Here is a 22520-nt window from a genome sequence, read left to right as displayed (position 1 = left end):
CTAGGTTGTTATGAAGCTTAAGGAAGGTAATAGATGCTGAATATCTAAGACTTGGCACAGTGATTAGTCCATAATGACTTGTGAGATCTGAGTGTATACATTTATACTCTGTGCAAAGGATGTGAGTCACACACATATGTTCCCTGGCTGAACTTGAACACTGGCTACTAAAGGAAGCTCTATGGAAGTTACTTCACTTGGTGGCTTAACTTAGAAGCACTTCTCTTTCTGGAAAAGAAGAAATTTTCAGCATTTCTAACTCATTCACAGAATGGACACATGAACTAATGTGGCTATAATTTCACCACATTCATAATACAAAGAGGACACGACAGTGAAGGGTTTACACAGACTTTTTCCATGTGTGATCTCATCTAATACCCTGGATGCCCTATGAGGGAGATGTTAATGCACTAGTTTCACAGGTGTGGAAATTGAACCTCAGAAGAACTTAGATTTGCCAAAAGTTGCATAAGTGGGAAGTGGCAGGACTGTAATTTGAACCCAGTAAGTTTAATTTCCACCCAAATGCTCTTTACCTTTCACCACAACTGGCCCCAACAATTATTCTGTTAACTTGATCAGGGTATATGGACATCCATTCTGATCATGAGAGTTCAGAAAGGCATGAAGCTGAGGACATTTTGCCTTGGCTTATGTGAATCAGATGAGCCACGGCTTCACTGGGTATAATTCTGTGCTTAGTGGACGCTGTTCCCTCTACTGGATCACATTCCCCATTGGCAACTCCTACTCATCATTCAAGATTCAGGCACAGGTGCTCACCCCAGCTGGTTCAACTCATCCTTTATTTTATAACTAAAAAACAAATAGACTATATCTATGCAATCTGTGTCATCTCCTCAGGCCTAGAAAGCAAAACTGAACTATAAAAATACACCTGCTATGTTGCTGTAGAACACACATCTATATCCTTATCCTTATAAGAATATCCTTATCCTTATGAGAATAGGCTGCTGCCGAAGGGGCAGGAGGGAGGCTAGTATTAGAGAGGCAGAAAGAGCCTACATTGCCTTGTGAGTTTTCTGGGCAAACTAAATTTCTTTCATCTTCTTAACTTGCCCTGAAACTCATGTTATAATGAACAATACCTTCATTTTTAAAATTTTGTTGGCTTGTTTGTTTGTTTTTTCTAGCAAGATATCTACTCAACAGGCGAACAACTCCTGTTCACACTGAAGTGTAAATGACTGATTTGATTTTTGGGGGAGAGAGCCTGAGAGAACTCAGTCCCAGGGACCAGAAGCAGGTGAGGCACAGACACCACGGAGGTAGACAGTGGTCAGGTGTGGAGAAAGGATTCAGAAGGCACAAGCTGGAGCCCTGAAAGCAAATGCAGTATAGCCTTCTCCACCACTGCACCAGGCCAGGCCTGTTGGGGGGATCCAGACCCAACGGTTCAATTTTTTAACATAGCATTTACCCAAACACCAAAAACTAAGTTTACCGAAGTTTTAGATTCTCAACTAAATCACTTGCTGTTATGTTCAGAAGAAAGTACATTTATAAACCTTGTAAGCAAGCCATTGCATCAAAATAACTCAACATAGAGTTAGACCAATGTTAAGGCATTTTCATGGAGGAAAAAGCATTTTTTTCACTGAAGACCTAAGGTAAAGAAAGCCACATTAAGCCATGAACTCAAGGAGGATGAACATGACCGTGATCTTTGAACAGTTCGGCAGGAAGCTGTCACATTTATATTAATACAAAGAATGGGTTGCTACATCTCTGCATGTCTACATTCTACCTCTTCATGATCCGGTTCAAATTCCACCTCCCTCATGAAGCCTTCCTTGATTTCACTCCCTCCACACCACTGCTCTTTCCTCCAGACACCCACAGCATTTTATCCAAACCTCTATTAATTTATCTCCAACACTCTAGCACCCATCACAGCATGTGGCATGTAGTAGATGATGGGAAATGTTTACTGAATGAATGTAGGAATATACGTCATTAACATTAATCTGCTGTCCAGATATGTTCTAACCCAAGACACCTTTCTTTGGATCATTTTCAAAGTTCCTAAGTGACCTCAGGAAAGATCTGAACTCCTTATCATAGCATCTCAAATACACTCTTTACATATTAATACATGCTATGTATCATACATGTAGTCACATGCATTTATACACAAGAATACCTGCCTTTACCAAATATGTATGCATATATGTAAATGAGTATTCACAAAGACTGTGTATGATAACAAACTACATGCATGTGGACTCAGAATAAGTGGGACCAGGTTACGTGATTTGAAAAGCATGCCCAGGGGCCTCTGACAAACGGTCTCCTATGTAGCCGTATTGCCTGGAAATCTGTCAGTGTCTTACTCCTTGAAGATGTACAACATCTCATTCTCCCTCTCCCTTGTCTTCTGCCTGTGAATATAAGCCAAAGTATCCAGCTGTTGAAGGCCTAGAGCTGCTGCTCCACTATGGCCCAGCCAGAGACTCAAGTGGGAAACTACCATGCAGAGCCTATAGTAGCTCCCAGCTCAGTCTCTCTAAACATACCCTCTGGGGTTGAATCCTGGCCCCTCCACAAACTAAACATGTGACTTAAACAGGTCATCTAAATGTCTCTGGATTTGATTTCATCTGTAAAATGGAGATAGTAATAGCATCTCCCTCCCAAGGCTATGTGAAGATGGATTGGGGTAATACATGGAACACAGTACAAATGTCTGGGCAATCATAATTTTTTAGCAAATGTTCATTATTATCATCATCAGTATTGTTCTCTTTATCTTTTCCATGGAAAGTCTAGCTTATAGACTAGGGATTTTCTAATACATAGATACCAAACCACATCCTCCAGAAGCAGCTCTAGGCCCCATACAAAGTCTGCTTTGTAATAACACAGTCACTCATTCTCTCCACATACAGTGAGGGAGGATAAGTACAGAGATTCTCTAGTTGGGCTCCTTGGTCCCAAGATATCTACCACAAACCTCAAAATATTCCCCTGCATAAGTTAATTCAACCTCAACATCTTACATAGTCAAAAAATGTATCCACATAACTTCAGGATTAGTCCCTTGTTCCTTTTCCTCGACCAATTTTGTAAAAGGAAATAACTAAAACATCCAAAAGCAAAGAGTAGAAAGTTGGAGTTTTGAAAGACTGTTGAAAGACTTCCCCATTTGGGGGTACTAAATCACATTATAAAATTGCAAAACTGTCAGAGTGTAATTAACCTATGTTGCTTCATATTCCTGGTGCAGCAATTGTTTAAGACATGGCTTTAAAGAGGACTGCAAGAGAGCTGTGAGTGACACATGATGCTGTGAGCCTCAGGGTGCTCGCCAGGGAAGGGCCCTACCCAGAGGGACAGAAAGAAAGCCAGGAGGGGTAGAGTTTGAAGAGAAGATCATGTTCTCCCTGAAGACGCTTCCATTTCTGCTGTTACTCCATGTGCAGATTTCCAAGGCCTTTCCTGTATCTTCTAAAGAGAAAAATACAAAAATTGTTCAGGTAAATGAACTATCAGTTAGGTGATGTTTGATTTGCTGATTATTAGGAAATAGTGTGGGTTTTTTTCTCTTGTTAATTAAAACAGCCTGAAAGAAATTATTTGGGTGATTAGTTTGAGATTGAACATCTCCTTTTAGTGATTTGGAGGGTTCCAAGCTGATAAAGACTAGGCCTTTTAAAAGCCGGACATGAAAACAAGCTGAATTCTTTAAAGGCTGGGAAAATACTGCTGTAGAGTTACCCCTAGTTGGGAAACTTTTGTAGAAGAAATGGTTTTATTTATAAAATGGTATCATTTTCTTTCTCATTTACCTAAGGTTTTTCCTTCCAGGATATCTGCAATCAAGTTACTATATGTCTGGTGCTTCCATACAGGCATTTTCTTTGCCGCCAAAAATTCCAGATATAGAAAATAATGTGAGGATGGTGGATTACAATGAACTAGAAATCAGTACACAGTAAAATCATATTTCCCAGCCTCAGATTGTGGACTGTTTATAAACTCTTGGAAGCATTATAAAAGCAGAACCAATAGTTTTTTTCCATTGTTTCACAGTCTGAAAGTGAACCCAAATTTTTAAGAAACACAAGGGAATTCTGTCACAAATCTCTCATGCACAGTTTTCTTAGCATTATAGTTTGGAGAAAGCATTATTATTATTAAGAGGTTATCTCTTAATTGTAGCCCCCAGGTTAATGTAAAGTCCATTGAGTGCTTATTCTATGCAAGGCAACTGCTACACATTTCACAAATATCTCATTTAATCCTCACAAGAACCTTATTGGAGCATTATTATTTTCATTTCAGAGACAAAAATATCTTAAATCAGATAAATAATGTGTCCAAGTGCTCACAGTTAATTCATGGCAGAGTTAAGATTTGAACCCAGGCCTGTCTGATTTCAAAGCATGTGATCTGGTCAGTGTCACCTACTCCTGTGGTTAGAGTGTGTCCCTTGAATTTATGTGTTAAAGATTTAGTAGCCCATGTGACAGTGGGTCCTTTAAGAAATACTTAGGTCATTAAGAAAGATTAATGACACTCTTGTGTGACTGGGTTAATTTTCGCTGGAGTGGGTTCTGGCTCTTGCAGAACTGGATTAGTAATGAATAGAATGGGTATTATAAAGAGGGGCTGCCCTTTGTGTTTTGCCCCTTTTCACACATGCTTGCTCCCCTTTCGTTTCTCTGCCATGTTATGACACAGCACAAGGCCATCTCAGAAGCCAACCAGATGCAGCCACCTGATCTTGGACTTCCCAGCCTCCAGAATTGTGAGAGAAAATCAGCCCCTTTTATGTATAAGTTACCCAGCTTCAGATATTCTGTTATAGCAACAGAAAATGGACTAAGACACCGACAAGTTGCCAGGTGTTCACAGGCAGCATGAGGTCTAATTAGGTTACATTTCACTATGTATGAAGAAACTTTTAAGCCAAACTTAAAATAGGTAATTTTTAGGCTAAACTCTTTGGATTTTGACTAAATTTAACACTTCCAAAGAGTTACTTTGGTGAATAAAATGCTAATATCAATGATATTGCTGTTCCCCTAAAAGATATTTGAAATTATTTTGAAATTATCAGTTCTCATTTGAGAGGCAACATGGTGAGTTAAAATCTGAATCATCACTTGGAAAATTCCTTAATTCTCTGTGCTTCCGTTTGTTCAGCAGAATAAATAAGCCTTTTCTACAGTAGTGAAGAGGATAAAAAAGAGGAACTGCACTGATGCAACAAATACCTCAAGAGAAGTCAATTAATGTTAGTCCTAATTTTTTTGTAAAAACAAGAAGACAGTCTCCTGACTGTAGAGTAGCACTTTGCCTGTGTGATGTGATCCTCATCCCTTATGAGACACCCTTTTTTATGCATAACCATTAACTGGAGCACTGAGTGGAGGAACTGTTCTTTCTAAAACGCGTTGTTCTCTCAAAGCCAACCTACAAATTAATTTGTGTTATTGTTCCTGGGGCTGTCAAGTTATCAGACCTCTGTAGTAACTTAGAAAGGGTTGCGAAATGACCAGAGAACTGGAGGTCCTTTCACAGCAAGACCCCTATGTGCTTGTCTTTGTCCAGGACTACCTGGAAAAGTTCTACCAATTACCAAGCAACCAGTATCAGTCTACAAGGAAGAATGGCACTAATGTGATCGTTGAAAAGCTTAAAGAAATGCAGCGATTTTTTGGGTTGAATGTGACGGGGAAGCCAAATGAGGAAACTCTGGACATGATGAAAAAGCCTCGCTGTGGAGTGCCTGACAGTGGTGGTTTTATGTTAACCCCAGGAAACCCCAAGTGGGAACACACTAACTTGACCTACAGGTGATATCTCTAGGGTTTCAGGATACACTCATTCATCCAGTATGGACTGGGCTCTTATATGACAGACACTGTTCTTGGGATACACTAGGAACAAGTAGATAAATATCCCTGCCTTTGTAGAGTGTGAGTAGTGAATGAATATGAGAATGAAAATGTTGAGATACCGTGGGTTCTTTCCACTCCAAGGCTTCCCGTTTTAGTCTTCCTTCTCCAACAATCTAAAGAGGACTACAGCAATGTTAGGCTGTCTCTCTAAGCACTTACTTTAGGACCCAACAAAGGCTTAATCATTGCTGGAGAGAGTCAAGTCCCTCCTTTCATACATCTTAATAATAATAATAATATCTAATATTTGTGGAATATTATTACTATTTGACAAGTAATGAACTAAATGCTTTATATGTATTTAATCCCCACAGCAGCCCTATGAGAGGGATACTATATTAGTATCCTCATTTTATGAATAGGAAACTGAGGTTTAAAGACATGTATTAACTTGTTCAGAACCCACATCTGTCCTCCACCCTGAGACCTGCACTCCCTCCTTATCCTCTCCAGTGGTAGCACACCATGATGCAACTCACTTCAAAACAGAACAACTCATCAGTTGATGGACTACTGTTCTAAATAACATTTAACTCTTCATACATCCTCTCATTTTGAAGGATTCGAAACTATACCCCACAGCTGTCAGAGGCTGAGGTAGAAAGAGCTATCAAGGATGCCTTTGAACTCTGGAGTGTTGCATCGCCTCTCATCTTCACCAGGATCTCACAGGGAGAGGCAGATATCAACATTGCTTTTTACCAAAGAGGTAGGTACAAAGCAGTCATGCTCAGTTTTGCTTTCTTTGGCTAACCTGAAACTTGGCAAGGATCTAATACAAATGTTCTTATTTCAGATCACGGTGACAATTCTCCATTTGATGGACCCAATGGAATCCTTGCTCATGCCTTTCAGCCAGGCCAAGGTATTGGAGGAGATGCTCATTTTGATGCCGAAGAAACATGGACCAACACCTCCGCAAGTAAGTTAATCAAGATTATGTCCACACACAGCTTCTGAATTAACCTTTTACAGATTAGAATACACACACACACACACGCACACATACACACACACATAACAAAGGTAACATAATATTTCAAACTCACAAAAAGTGATCATTTGAAATTTTTGCTACCTCATGATACTAAGTCAATTTGGGTTTTTATTAAAAAAAGAAAGAAAAAGACGTGCTGAATCTGATTACAGAGAGCAGAAAACTACAGACTATGGCCAAATCCTGCCTGACCCCCATCTGTATAAATAAAGCTTTATTGAAACAGGGCCACATTTATTTGTTTCTATATCATAAATGGCTGCTTTCACTCTGCAATGGCAAGCTGAGTAATTGCGACATAGATCATTTGGCTCACAAAGCCTAAAATATTTGCTATCTGGTTCTTTACAGATACTGCTTTAGAATATCTTTAATATTCCCAAATTTAGTGATGTTTGAAAAGAGCCTATTTTTCCATTTTTTGGAAATTCATTTAGAAATTATAATTTCTATAATTAGAAATTAGCCTGTTTTTCCATTTTTTGGAAATTCATTTAGAAATTATAATTTCTATAATTAGAAATTAGCCTATTTTTCCATTTTTTGGAAATTCATTTAGAAATTACAATTTTCATAATTAGAAATTAGTCTATTGAGAAAAGAGCAGCCACCTTCCCTCTCATCTAGTTAGTTCATCTTCTTGGAGCTCTTTTTCAGTGGTATGCTTCTGTGCAGCAAGCCACTCCTTTCAGGAGAAGGCTCCTATTAAGAAGGACTGGGCTGCTTGAAGGGAAGAAATGAGGCTGAGGACAGGTTTACCCAGACCATGTGGTACTTCACAAAATATGGGGTAACAATATGCCAGAGAGCACATTTAGAAAATAATCAGAAAGGCACCTTTTACCTTTGCTTGGCACCTGTTCCTCCTGCCATTTTCTCAACATGGATATGTTACGAGGGTCTATTCTACCTAAGTCCATATGCTAGGAGCTGTGTGTAGCCAAAGATAGGTAATAACCCTCAGCTCCTCTCCATTCCCTGTTGCCCTCCTCACTAGTTCAGATAATCATTACCTCTTACCTGAACGAATGATCTAGATTCCTAACTGGACTCTCCATCTCCAGTCTGTGCTCCCTCTAATTTTTCCTACCATTGCAGCAGGGTTTGTTTTTGGAAGCCCATCTTGGATCACATCACTCTCATGCTTAAAAGTTTCAATGTTTACACATTCTGCACCAAATAAGGTCCAAATACTTCCACTTGGTATTGAAGGCTCTTGGTGCTTGTTCATCCTTGTCTTTCTTGGCTTGTCTTCTTATTTCACGTATACCATTCACATCGGGCTAACACCCACATTGTACATTCACTGTTTCTAGGTCACACCCTATGCTTTTCATCTTCCTCTTGATTTGCTTGAATTGCTTCCTCTCCCTGAGATACTCTTCCCATGCCCCAAGCACCACCTTTTAAAATCTCTCTCATCTTGCCATGCTATGTATGTCAAAGGCCACCTTCTGTCTTGCCTTGTCCTGGAAATGAGAACTTCCTCTGCAGAATTCTGACAGCTTTTGTATCTCCTTCTCTGTCATCACTCACTGTGTGCTTTCAAGTTGTTTGCACACATCTCTCCTCTTCTAGACTATGCACTCCCTGTAGAGCAGAGAACCACAACAAATTGCCCACAGTTCCTTTCACGGTATTCCAAGCATTCAAAGATATTTTTCTGAAATGCACTCATGAATGCATAATTAAAAGGATGTGATGATAAAAAACAATTCTTAGAGCATGGGTAGAATTTTAGCAGGCTAATTATCAACAGGAAGTTGAACATTGCAGTAAGAGCATGGATCTCGCCATCATACCTGGGTTTGACCCCAATCTGTCACTTACTAGTTGAGGGACCAAGTACCAGCTATTCAAAATCTATGGGCATCAGTCACTTTACTATAAAAATATTGTTAATAAAACTTCAGAAAAATGTTATGAGGATTGCATAACATTAGATTGCCTAGTATGTTGTAGGTACTCTACAATTATGGCTTTTTTTAAAAGGAGGCATATACAAAAATGCAGTGCCTCCCTGGTGGTCTGGTGGCTAGAATTTAGCGCTTTCACAAAAATGCATCAGTGTGTTTGTGAGGCAACATGTAGACTGGCTGGACTGAAGGATTCACGTTAAAAGGCAAGCACTCAAATATCTGCTGGAGCCAAGTGGAAGAGGTCTTGAAGGCCAGGCAAAAGAGGTTGGGCTTTATTTGATAGGAAGTGAGATCCTGGGAAGGTTTTAAGTTTCCAGTTGTGAACGGCACTATGCTCATGGAAGTTAAAACATGGAGAAAGAGAGCAATAAGGGTAGGATTTGTCTCTCTCCAGTAGAGAATTCCTAGAGCATCTTAGAAAGCTCAGAAACAGAGAAGAGCTGGTGCTAAGCTGTGGGTGATGAGGGAGCCGACATGAGCCAGCCCTCCATCTGAGGCTGCTCCACTGCTGGGCTGGCTTCTCTTCTAACTACTTGCTCACAGGGACTCTACTCGTGAGGCTGAGTGTCTGGGACAGTGGAGATGGTGATTGTGGGAATGCAAGAGAAGAAGGGTTCCCAAAGTCATGATGGCTCTGCCATTACTTCTCCAAGTCTCAGATGCACATTTGTAAAATGTGAGAATTGGAATAAATGCAGCTTTTCTGGGTTCTAAGAGGTTATAAGAAGTTCATACTCACCTAGTCGCCATCTATGACCACTGTCTTGATTCTTCTCAATGTCCACTTTCTCAGGTATCTGAGAAAGAAAGAAAGATGAAAAAGACAGCCATGGGAAGGGCTATTTCCCTGAACAGTTTTGACTTGGAGGTTGCATTCCTTGAGATCATGTTTCTGCCAACCTGGGATCCACACTGAGCTGTTTACCACCCGTGTTTGCATTTCAGGTTACAACTTGTTTCTTGTTGCTGCTCATGAATTTGGCCATTCTTTGGGGCTCGCTCACTCCTCTGACCCTGGTGCCTTGATGTATCCCAACTATGCTTTCAGGGAAACCAGCAACTACTCACTCCCTCAAGATGACATCGATGGCATTCAGGCCATCTATGGTAAGGTCTTCTCAAGAGAGTCGTAGTACATGGTGGGACCTGGGAATAGGCGAACACTCCCAGGATCTGAATATCTCTTCCTTTGCACTTCTGCAGTTTCTATAAAACTGAACTCTGAATTTCCCCAGTAATATAGCATTAACAAAGAAGGTGTGAGGGGCTGAGCCTCTATTGCTGCCCTAAAAGAAAAAAAGTTTAAGAAGAAATGCACTACAGTGCTTCCCAGTTATTGTCTTTGGATGGTGGGGATTTTTTTCTTCTTTTTTAGGCTTTCCAAATTTCCAATATAAATTTTTTTTGGGGGGGGGGGGGGGATGGAGTCTCACTCTGTTGCCCAGGCTGGAGTGCAGTGACGCGATCTTGGCTCACTGCAACCTCTGCCTCCGAAGTTCAAGCAATTCTCCTGTCTCAGCCTCTCAAGTAGCTGAGATTACAGATGCCCACCACCACACTTGGCTAATTTTTGTATTTTCAGTAGAGAGGTGATTTCACCACAATGACCAGGCTGGTCTTGAACTCCTGACCTCGAGTGATCTGCCCACCTCAGCCTCCCAAAATGCTGGGATTACAGGCGTGAGCCATTGCACCTGGCCCCAATTTTAAATATTCTAAAAAGACATGACTATTTTTCCTACAGCAATCCTGTTCCCAGATGTATCTATCAAAGAAATTCTCCTGTAGGTCCATAAGGGGACATGTACAAATCATGCCAAAGATGTTCACTGCGGTCTTGTTTGTGGTAATGGAAGTTGGAAGACACCTGGGGGTCTATTAGGAGAAGACTATTCAGATAAAATGTGGTAGCTGCACACCATGAAGTGATGTGCAGCAGGGAGAAACATGGTACTAGATGCACATATGGCAACAGTACAGATGGGACTTTAAAACTTCGTACTTTGTGAAAAAGAAACAGAATGAGATATATTGCACAATGTATTAATTAAATTACACAATATATAAGTCTATGTAAATTTAAAATGTATATAAACAAAGCAAGGCATTTTTCAAGAAGAAGAAAGGAAATGGTAGTGGAGTATGGAGAGAAAAAAAGAAACTTTTTTAAGGCATCACTGATACATTTCAAGGATAAGTATAGGGGCCTTTTGCCATATTGCCTGGATAAGACCATTACATCTCTCTTCAAGCTTGCCCTTCTGTTCCCTAGTTGGCTGTGAATAAAAACAAGAAACCAATAAGGGATTTACTGCTCTCTAAAAATGTGTGGAATGGAATGGAATAGTGGATTGGAGTGAAATATAATTGAATGGAGTGGAACAGAGCGGAGTGGAATTGGGGAAAGCCCTTTTCTGTCTCTGGTGGGACAGCACTATAAAATCAAGCAAGCATGCCAGGGTGCCACAACCAGGGAACTTTTTTGTGATTGTAGATATTTCAGAAATGTTGAGCCTATCCTAACTGCCTCTATTCCCCAATTTCTTCCTCCTGCCCACCCCAACTACACCCCCTTATTTTGTTCACCAATGTTTTTATCTTAACTATTATTATAGCCTTTCATTCCACAGTGAGAAAACACAGGAAAATTCAAATACTTGTAGAAAAAATATTGCTAAAATTTGACTTAGATGTATGCTATAGGGTAAAAGACTAATATCATTCTTTCCTGAAAGTGGATTTTGGTGAGGAGAGAGGCAGTAGATACTGAGTGACCAAAAAAGCAGAAAGAGGAACTGAAAAGTCAGAGAAGAATTAGTTTAGAATTTAAAAGGGAAGGAAGGAGCATAGAATTCAAATTTCTTTACTTCACAGCTTGACCTGGAACTTACCCTGAAAACCATCATTACTCTTATTAAAAAATGAAAACTTTAAAAGGATGAAATATACAATTACTTTAATACTTTATGGTATAGTCTGGTAGCACTTACCTTCACATGAAGACCTTTCACCTTTCTGAGAAGTCTCTGATGTACCCAAGAGTCACACCGGACTTACTCTCATAAGAAAGACCTTTTTTTTTTTTTTTTCCAGGACTTTCAAGCAACCCTATCCAACCTACTGGACCAAGCACACCCAAACCCTGTGACCCTAGTTTGACATTTGATGCTATCACCACACTCCGTGGAGAAATACTTTTCTTTAAAGACAGGTATAAAATTGAAATATTTCTTCCTTTGATTCCTCTTACTGACATACCTTAAAACTGGATTCAAATTAAGTCACACGTTAGTCACCTTTTCCTTGAATTCTATACTTGTGCTTCTCATCGGAATTTTTTATAGGTTCTGGGGCACCACTAGGATTATCATAGCCCCCTGAGCTTAACTTTATCATCTTCATCTTTTAAAGACTATTTGTACCATTTTTGTGTCTATACTGAATTTATGCAATTGAGTATTTTCTGGGTAACTCAAAACATCCAGGAGAAAAAAAACCATGAAAACATTCGCAAACATTCAGATGCCTTTGGTGATGTAAACAGACCTGGGCTACAGCTGCTTGGGAATCCCATAGCTGAAACACCAAAGCACCATCCAGTTCCATCCAAAATCAGTCAAGTAAATGGAACCTGCGCTTAGCTAGCTGTGCAGCAAATCATCAAACTGAGCAAAATTTTTATTTGTCCATTGGCTATTTTGTGAGTGTGCAATCACAGGCTGAGGGTACGTGCTGTTGCTTTTATCAACATGTTCACAGCATTTAGTGGGAGCAATAATGAAAGATACTACAAAGTAAGATTTTTTAATGTCCAAGGCAGGACAATGCCAAATGTAATCAAATAAGATCACTCCCATAACCTTCCCTGAAAGCTGTGAAGTACTCGCCAGATGGACAATATCACTATAAAGCTTCGCCATATGCTGGTCACTGTGCTAGGAACTTTGCATTCGTTCGATTGTTATATTCTCCCAGCAATCCTACAAGGACCATCACTAGCCTAAAAGTCACGGGAACTGCCTACTTACACTGTTATGTATAAGTGTGTGTGTGTGTTTCCTTATGTTCCGTTAGGTACTTCTGGAGAAGGCATCCTCAGCTACAAAGAGTCGAAATGAATTTTATTTCTCTATTCTGGCCATCCCTTCCAACCGGTATACAGGCTGCTTATGAAGATTTTGACAGAGACCTCATTTTCCTATTTAAAGGTAACTTCCTAAAGTTTTCATCTTATGTTAGTTCTGCCTGAAGGGAGGGGGCAGGACTTCTTTGTGGTCCCTTTCAGGTTCATGGTGAGCTAATGACAGCATTAAGCTGGCCAGGCTTTTGCCAGAAGACTAGGGTTGGGCCCCATCAGGACCACTAACTACTGTGTGAACCTGAGTGGGTTATTTGCTTTTCAGCCCTCAGTTTTCTCACCAACAAAATGAGACCACACTAGACTGTCGTTAGCATTCTTTCATCCTCATCCCAGATACAATTCTCTAAGACTCCTCAAGGCTGTAATTTGGTTTCTGTATAAAAGTCACACAAACTAAGGCATCCAATTATGGGGCCTTGAATGTCTTGCTCAAAAGTTTTAATTTTTTATAGGCTCTGGAGAACCATTAAGTCTCTCACAGCCCCCCTGAACTTAACTTTATCATCTTCATCTTTTAAAGACTATTTGTTCCATTTTCATATCTATGTGCAAGACCAAGAAGTGGTATATATATGTATATTATTTTGTAAAAATGGAAAAGTCTTATTTAACACTTAACCTGAATCATTGACAGGCAACCAATACTGGGCTCTGAGTGGCTATGATATTCTGCAAGGTTATCCCAAGGATATATCAAACTATGGCTTCCCCAGCAGTGTCCAAGCAATTGACGCAGCTGTTTTCTACAGAAGTAAAACATACTTCTTTGTAAATGACCAATTCTGGAGGTAACGTAAACTATTTTTTCAATTATAGGTTGAAATCTGTGTTTCTTTACCCTGCTTACAAACCTTCAAGCATTTGAAGGTTTAAAACAATCTAGGTAGTCTCTAATAGCTTTTACCGAGAATATATTCTTTTTTACAGGATGATTGATGTTACCATGGCTTTTGAAATTTTTCATTTTTATAAAATTAAAATGTCTATGCAATAGTATTGAGGATTCTGCATCAAGAAACAAAGAAAACCTTAACAAAGCGCTAGGGTGAGATACAAAGAAAGATTTAAGCTAATTCTCACTTATGAGTTCAACTCAGACATATGCAAGCAAATGTTATCCAGATAGCCTGCAGAATTTGGTTCCCAAGTTGAACCTATTATGTACGTTTATATATCTATATACACACACAAGGGAGTTATACTATATACCAATTAAGTAAAAGCCTTGAAAATATAAGCTTACTTTGGGTAATAACAGCGTGTCAGCCATCAAGCCTGTTTTAGAATTAATGATACCCATATGTTTTATAAATGTGTACCCTTAGGTAGAGAAATTAACCATTCTTAATCCTAGTAAACAGGGCATTGTGAGAACTGAATGAAAAAATATGTGTGAGGAGACTTTGTAAATTATATACAATAAAAAAAATTATTTTCGTTATATTCTGTATTGGTGTTAAATCGGATGACATTTTGTTTTTACCAGATATGATAACCAAAGACAATTCATGGAACCAGGTTATCCCAAAAGCATATCAGGTGCCTTTCCAGGAATAGAGAGTAAGGTTGATGCAGTTTTCCAGCAACAACGTAAGTAGGAAAAAAAAAAAAAACCTAATAAATGTGTTGTTTGTTTGTTTATTATAGAGGAGACAGGGTCTTACTATGCTGACCAGGTTAGTGTCAAACTCCTGGCCTCAAGCAATCCTCCCACCTCAGCCTCCCAGAGTTCTGGGATTACAGGCATTAGCCACCGCACCTGGTGTTTAAATTTTTTAAATAGCATGTTTGCATTTGAATGTTATGTTGGAACAGGGGCAGGGTTTTCTAACTGAAGACATCTGAGATATTCTATAAGCTAATTCAATAAATTATCTCTCTTTTTTTATAGATTTCTTCCTTTTCTTCAGTGGACCAAGATATTACGCATTTGATCTTATTGCTCAGAGAGTTACCAGAGTTGCAAGAGGCAATAAATGGCTTAACTGTAGATATGGCTGAAGCAAAATCAAATGTGGCTGTATCCATTTTCAGAATGTGGAAGGGAAGTTCAGCATGCATTTTCATTACATTGTGTCCTGCTTATACTTTTCTCAATATTAAGTCATTGTTTCCCATCACTGTATCCATCTACCTGTCCTCCGTGAAAATATGTTTGGAATATTCCACTATTTGCAGAGGCTTATTCAGTTCTTACACATTCCATCTTAAATTAGTGATTCCATCAAAGAGAAGGAAAGTAAGCCTTTTTGTCACCTCAATATTTACTATTTCAATACTTACATATCTGACTTCTAGGATTTATTGTTATATTACTTGCCTGTCTGACTTCATACATCCCTCAGTTTCTTAAAATGTCCTATGTATATCTTCTACATGCAATTTAGAACTAGATTTTGGATAGAAGTAAGGATTATAAACAACCTAGACAGTACCCTTTGCCTTTACAGAAAATATGGTGCTGTTTTCTACCCTTGGAAAGAAATGTAGATGATATGTTTTGTGGGTTGAATTGTGTCCCCCATAAAAGATATGTTGAAGTTCTAACCCCAGGTACCCATGAATGTGAGCTTACCAGGGTCTTTGCAGATGTAATTAGTTAAGTTAAGGTGAGATCACACTGAATTAGGGTGGGCTCTAAATCCATTATGACTGTTGTTCTTATAAGAAGAAGAGAGGCATAGCCACCTAGGGGAGGAGGCCGTGTGAAGACAGAGGCAGAGATTGGAGTGACGCATCTCCAAGCCAAGGAATTCCAAGGACTGTAAGCCACCAGTAGAAGCTTGGAAGAGGCAAGCAAGGATTCCCTCCAATAGCCTTCAAGCATGACCCTGCTGACACCTGCAGAATTCGGACTTCTATCCTCCAAAACTGTGAGGGAATAAATTTTCTTTGTTTTAAGCCACCAAGTTTGCAATACTTTGTTAGAGCAACCCTAGACATGAGGTACTAAACACAGTACATCTACACATATGAAAATGAATCAACACAGAATGCAGAAGTGGAACCCTTGCTAAGGACTACTGGGCATCTTCCCAGGACAGCAGCCAAAAGAGAACCACCACTTCCTCTCCTGCCTCCTCCTTGCTCTCTCCTAGAGTCCAAACCCAAATGGGCCAGTTGGATCTGATGTTCCTCAGTTCTTTACTTCTGTTTCCTGGGGTACTCAGGAGGGCACACACTATAGATAACTTGGGTTTGCTGCATAAAATTCAATGTCTCATTAAGTTGCGTTAAACTGAGCTTAGATGCGTAAGTTTGCTAACGGATGGGTTTTTTTGTTAAGAACTATAGGATTTATGGGACCATGTCTAGCGAGTCCAGATATCAAAATCATTATAATGTTATATTTGCTGTTATTAGAATATAACATAGCTTATTATACAATAAATATGTAGACTGTAAAATATATTTCTCACTAGTACCTCCTATTTTCTTTCTCTGTTGAAGTTTTTAAATCCCACAGATAATTAAATTGGCAGCTTTATGCTTGTTCAAAAATTAAAATAATCTATTAAATAAGTTCAAATTAAAGATTTTTATTTCAAATGACTGATTTGTGATTTGCTTTTAATTTCTTAAAATATTACCACATAATTCATCTAAAGTATAAAAAGGAATAGCAAATTTTAGATATATTTGCAGATATATAATGCCTGTGTCAGAATTATTATAATATTGATAATAAACTTTAGATATTGCTTCAGAGTGTGTGAAATATTTTATAAATATTTGAGGTCCTCAAAAATTTCCTCAAGTATGTTAATACATTATTCTCAAATTATTTTACAAAATAAGAAAACTGAAACAAGTATATATTATCATTCCATTCACTGATTTATTCAGCAAGAATTAACTACCTACCTACTATTAACTATGTTTCAGGGACTGTGCTAAGAAAAGTGAGAGAGATGTATAAGCAATTCATCATACCAACGTAACAAATGCAAAAGGATCTATAAGAATTGAATATTCCATTTTTAATAGTAGCATCAATTTCAGACTATCATGTTTCCTAAAACTTTCTATAATGTCAGTTATGAAAGTTTTAGGAAAATGCAGGCATGAAAATGAGTGTCTTATCTTTTCAGAACACCTGCTAGTTGTGCTGGCTATGATAGACTATTGGCTCAAACCTCATCTATACATCTTTGAGATGAGAACTGATCTCATACTATTTTTTAACCACATTTGACAGAGTCATAGACAGTGAACTGTAATATGAAGTGTAATAAAGAATTCAGAGTTATTCCTTTTAAAAAAATTATCTTGTTGACAACATGTAGTATTTTCCAGCTATTACATTGATATTTTGAATGGACACAAGAGATATAAAGACCTAAGCTTAGAATGCATTCATTTATTTTTTGTCTATTTATTTATTTTTGAGACAGGGTCTTGCTCCGTCACCCAGGCTGGTGTACAGTGGTGCAATCACAACTCACTGCAGCCTCTAACCCCTGGCCTCAAGCAATGCCCCACCTTAGCCTTTCAAGTATCTGGGACTATAGGCACACACCACCACACTCAGTTATTTTCTTTTGTAAAGGTTGGGTCCCACTACATTTCCCAGGCTCATCTCAAACTCCTGGGCTCAAGTGATCCTCCTGCCTCGGCCTCCCAAAGTGCTGGGATTACAGGCTTGAGCCACCATGCCACACTGCCTAAGCTAGAATTTAAACAATGAGATTCCTGTTTATCTTAGGTTGAGATTCTTCAAAAGCAAAGCCTAAGTCAAGACATTGGTGCAATTATTTTTTCAGGACACAGTCCCAGGAAGCAAGAGTGAGGTAGCAAGAAGAGTGAGTCAAAGAATGAGGAAAAGCCAATACAATTAATGTGTTATCAAGGTTTCTGCTATGGGCAATTGAAGCTCAATTCCACCAGGGGCCTCTGAGAAGCCTGCAGGCCAGCTTCCAGTTGTTCACATCTCCAGTGAGCAGGAGGCTGGAACATTCATGCTTCAGTTTCCATTCCCCATTGGATGAGGATGTTCCCTGAGAGTGTTAACTTCTTTACACTTCCAGGCTGTACTCTCATGCTGACCTGGAAGGCTTGATAGCATCTCAGTGCTCTGGGAAGAAAGCAAAAAGACACACAGTCTGTGCTTAAAGTTGTATTAGGTTGGTGCAAAAGTAACCACAATTACTTTTGCACTTTGTCAGAGCAAAGTGAGTTACACAAACCAGTCCAGCCCTTGTGCAACTAAATTAATGCTGTGGGTATGTGGCAGAGGACATCAGAAGAATCTCCTACAGCTTTGTTCCTTGGAGATTTAAATGATGGGAAATTGGATGAGCTTTCTCTGGAGTAACTTACCAGCCTCAGAAAAAAAAGAAATTACAGATACCAACACTGGATAAATCTCAGTGTGGCAGGGCTGCTAATGACCTATTTTAACCTTCAGTCTACACTTCTTCTGCAGTGAGACTCCAATTTCATTTGAGGTAGCAATGCGTCATATTTTGTAGCCTTGCTTACAGCTAGGCTTACAGCTGGATATGGCCATGTGTTTATTTCTAGCCAAAATGTGTAAGCAGAATGTTGTGTGGGGCTTCTGGAAAGGGACTGGAAAATTACTTTTCCTCTGCCTTCCTCCTTCTTTCTGCCTGTAATGCAGATGTAATGGCTAGAGGTTGAGAAGGCAGCTGACTCATGAGGCATTGTACTGAGAGAGCGGTGTAGCAAGGTAGATGTTGCCTACCCCTGATGATATGGAGCTGTCAAACAAACCCTAGGCTTCCAAATCTGGGCACTTTTTTTTAATGTGAGGCAAAAATAAATTTTTATTTAACTAAGCATCTGTTATTTTGGGTTTTTGTGTTACATTCAACCAAACCTCATCCTGACTAATACATCACATGAAGGGTGTGGGAAGTGCCCCACCTCCCTGCAGTGAAGGTCATCAATTCACCGGCCCTGCCTCTACACATGAGAGCTTCCAGTCTGCTTTCTTGCCTCTCATTCTTAAGCAGATTGCACAACACAAAGTCACCAAATATTTTTGAAAAGATTGCAGTGTGAAAAACAGAGACCAAAGGAGAGACTTTGAGGAACTAGAGACAATTGTAGTAGCAAAAGAAAATGTCGAAATAAACTAAAGTATACTTAACATTAACATTCTTTAAAAATAAGAAGAGACTGGGTACAGTGGTTTGTGCCTGTAATCCCAACACTTTTGGAAGGCTGAGGCAGAAGGACTGCTTGAGGCTCAGCATTCAAGACCAGCCTGGGCAACATAGTGAGACCTTATCCCTACAAAAAAATAAAAATAAAAATATTAGCTGGGCATGGTGGCATGCAACTATAGTCCCAGCTACTCGGGAGGCTGTGGCAGGAGGATCACTCGAACCCAGGAGTTTGAGGCTGCAGTGAGTCATGACTGTGCCACCGCATTCGAGCTTGGGTGACAGAGTATGCCTTCTTTTGTTTATTTAAACAAACAAATAAATAAATATAAGAATTAAATATAAGAATATAATTTTGGATGTAAAATATGTCTTATTTATTTCATAATTTCTTATTTATTTAGTTATGAATTATGTATTATTATTTAGTAATTTATTTAAATAAATAAATAAGACATATTTTATGTCCAAAAACACTAATGAAATGCAAAAAAAAAACCTTAAAAATGTAAAAGAATACTCAGAACTGGAAAGAGTTCTTGGAAATTAAATGTCATAGCTGAAATTAAACACTCAATCGGAGGGCTGGAAAGTTAATTTGGTAGAAAATAGGGTATATTAGAAGCATAAAGACTCAATCTAGGAGGTCCAACAGATATGGAAAGAAAGAGAAAATGAATGGGTAGAAAAGGAGAAAATGAATGGGAAGAAATTATAACCAAAACTATATTGGAAAGTTACCTTAAACTGAAGTTTCCATGAAAAAAAGGTCCACTTACTGTCCAAAAATGTTAATACAAAAGACCTACATCAAGAGCATAACTATAAAATTTATAAATATCTAGGTAAAGAGAAGATTTCCAAAACCTTTCAAAAGAAAAACATCAAGAATCAGAGTATAAAACTTTTCAACAGCAGCACTAGAGTCTGGAAAATAATGGAATCTTCATTATCCTTCAAAGTTCTCAGGCAAATTTATTTTAGGCTGGAATTCTGTATCCAGTCATACACCAATCAAGTGTGAGGATGAAATAAAGGGCATTCTTAGGTATGAAAAAAATCAGAATATTTATTTTCCTTATATTCTTTCTTAGAAAACTTCTGAGAGATATGTTGCATCAAAACAAGGGAGTAAATCAAGACATAGGTAGAAGTGAAACCCAGTAGCCAGAGATCTAACACAGAGACACAATACAAGTTTTCTGGTTAATGAGAGGATGACAGTTCTACAACAGACCCAGACTGAAGAAGGCAAGCAAGGGGTCTCAGAGGGATGAGTTCAAGGGAAAAAAACTGCTGCTATATTTCCTGTCATGTTTGGTTATTCTGAGAGAGTTTAAGAGTTCTATGGAAGAATTTGGTAAAGAATTAGCATGTAAAAATCAATTCAACTATCAACTGCGGAGAAAAAAGGCTATACAAGAAAGGAGATGTAAGGCCAGGCATGGTGGCTCACACCTGTAATCCCAGCTCTTTGGGAGGCTGAGGGGGGGTGGATCACCTGAGGTCAGGAGTTCAAGACCAGCCTGGTCAACATGGTGAAACCCCATCTCTACTAAAAATACAAAAATTAGCCAGGCATGGTGGTGCATGCCTGTAGTCTCAGCTACATGGGAGGCTGAGGCAGGAGAATTGCTTGAACCCGGGAGGCAAATGTCTCAGTGATCCGAGATTGTGCCAATGAACTCCAGCCTGGGTGACAGAGCGAGACTCTGTCTCAAAAAAAAAGGGAAAAAAAAGAAAAGGATATGTGATCATAGTATACTGCGTGATTCTCTTGTGAATAATATTTTCATGGTCATAATTGTATGAACACTGATTACGGGCTTAAACATTCCTATAACCAAATTAGGAAAGCAGAAGGAGTGTTAAGTCCTTCTTTTCCATAGGAAGATGTTAATAATAACATTTAACTTTGAAAACTCGAGAAATAGTAGCATAAGCACGTTATTTACAAATGTGGAGTTAAACATAAAGATAAAAAGCTATAAAAATAATTTAAAGAAGTTACCTTTGGGGAGCAGGACTTGAAGGAGTGAAAGGTTAGGGCAGAGAGAGATGCTTTTTCGTTATAACAAGATAGCACCACTTGACTTCCCTTTTTCTGGTAACTATATATTTTTTTTAATTTTGTTCTGAAATATTTTAGAGTTTAAAAAACACAAAAGAACAATACAATGAGCATACTTGTACTTAGCATACTTGTACTTAATACCATCATAACACAAATCCTGATCATGTCTGCCTTCTCCCCTTCATCCCATTGCTCCAGAGGCCAATTAAACTATTTAAACTATATACATATATTAAAACAGTAAATAATAATATTTCTGAAACAAGATTTATAACTGGGATGAGCTTTAAATGCAAAGGAAGTATGTATCTACTTAGATCCTATAAATTCTTCAGCTATGCCATATAAATTTTGTTTAGGATATGGACAAGGAAGATTTAGAAAGGTGTATCGATTGAGGAGTTAACATTTGGGAAGAAAGGGAAGAAAATTTTAATAATTGGTAGAAGAAAAGGGGAGGACAAGTGAGGGAGGACATTGCTGTAACTAAGAGTGTTCCTTCATCTAAAAGTAGCCCAAGTAAAGAAGAATATATTGAAATTAATCCAAAAGGCTCTCACTAACTATACTCTCACTTCTGATGTTAATTTTGGCCTTCATCATCCATGACTTCTATGACTCTTCATCTTCCCAGTCAGCTGTCTTGTCCATGAGACCCTCCATCCCATCTTCCATAGCTGTCTACATATGTATTTTGTTCCAGTCAGGCCAGATTTCCTGCAGCTCATTTCTGCTGTGTTACCTCCTTCCCATGGCCTCTTTGCACTCATACTTCTTCTTCCTTCCTCTGTAAATCCAAATTCTACACATTCTCCAAAACCCAGAGCAAGCCCTAGTGCAAGCCCCAGTGCAGGCTGTATTTAACTTGCATAAAACCTCAAGGCCACACTCATAAGCAGTGATCTGCCTTTGGCCCTTCTTAGTCTTTACAATCTGCACTGTGTATTTGCCCACTTGCCTCCTTTTTGTCCTACATTAATTTCTGTATGTGTCTGAATTCTCCAACAAGATTGCATTCACAGGGGCAGGCAAACAGTAGGAATTCAATAAACATTTGAAGTTTATCTTAGTTAATAAGGGTAATCTGACTCCTGATTCATTTGTCTTTTTATGATAACATCCTACCAAGATATTCTGAGATTGCCTTCAAAAGAAAACTTTGCAAGGAAAAAAAATAACTTGGAGGCTCACTTCCCAGTATATTCAATTCAGTAATAAGCACTAACTGTGTTTACTAAACAATTGCAGGCCAAGATTACAAAATCAGCTCAGTCAAAAAAAAAAAAAAAAGCAAATCATGACACACTTTATGGCAAGTGTCCTTTTCTGTT

At 38.7% G+C, this 22520-nt stretch overlaps 1 protein-coding gene across 1 annotated transcript; it reads left to right on the top strand.

Moving 5' to 3' along the window:
- Positions 1–3249: 3249 nt before the first annotated feature.
- MMP8 (matrix metallopeptidase 8) lies at positions 3250–16539 on the top strand. Its single transcript, XM_004052034.5, has 10 exons — positions 3250–3500; positions 5581–5825; positions 6491–6639; positions 6727–6852; positions 9792–9953; positions 11940–12057; positions 12921–13054; positions 13622–13775; positions 14474–14577; positions 14879–16539. Exons 1-10 carry the CDS (start codon positions 3399–3401, stop codon positions 14986–14988), a joined length of 1404 nt encoding a protein of 467 aa, XP_004052082.3. The 5' UTR covers positions 3250–3398; the 3' UTR covers positions 14989–16539.
- The last annotated feature ends 5981 nt before the right edge of the window (positions 16540–22520 follow it).

This window comes from Gorilla gorilla, chromosome 9 (assembly GCF_029281585.2).
Source record: "Gorilla gorilla gorilla isolate KB3781 chromosome 9, NHGRI_mGorGor1-v2.1_pri, whole genome shotgun sequence".
Taxonomy (NCBI): Eukaryota; Metazoa; Chordata; class Mammalia; order Primates; family Hominidae; genus Gorilla; species Gorilla gorilla.
The sequence above is the reverse complement of the archived record's forward strand: the minus strand, read 5'-3'. Positions and strand labels throughout refer to the sequence as shown.

Excerpts from the sequence above, each read along its gene's own strand:
- MMP8 (XM_004052034.5), top strand. The coding sequence starts at position 3,399 with ATGTTCTCCCTGAAGACGCTTCCATTTCTGCTGTTACTCCATGTGCAG. Across the intron at positions 6,853-9,791 it reads ATGGACCAACACCTCCGCAA|GTTACAACTTGTTTCTTGTT; the intron begins GTAAGTTAATCA and ends TTTGCATTTCAG. Across the intron at positions 13,776-14,473 it reads GTAAATGACCAATTCTGGAG|ATATGATAACCAAAGACAAT; the intron begins GTAACGTAAACT and ends TGTTTTTACCAG.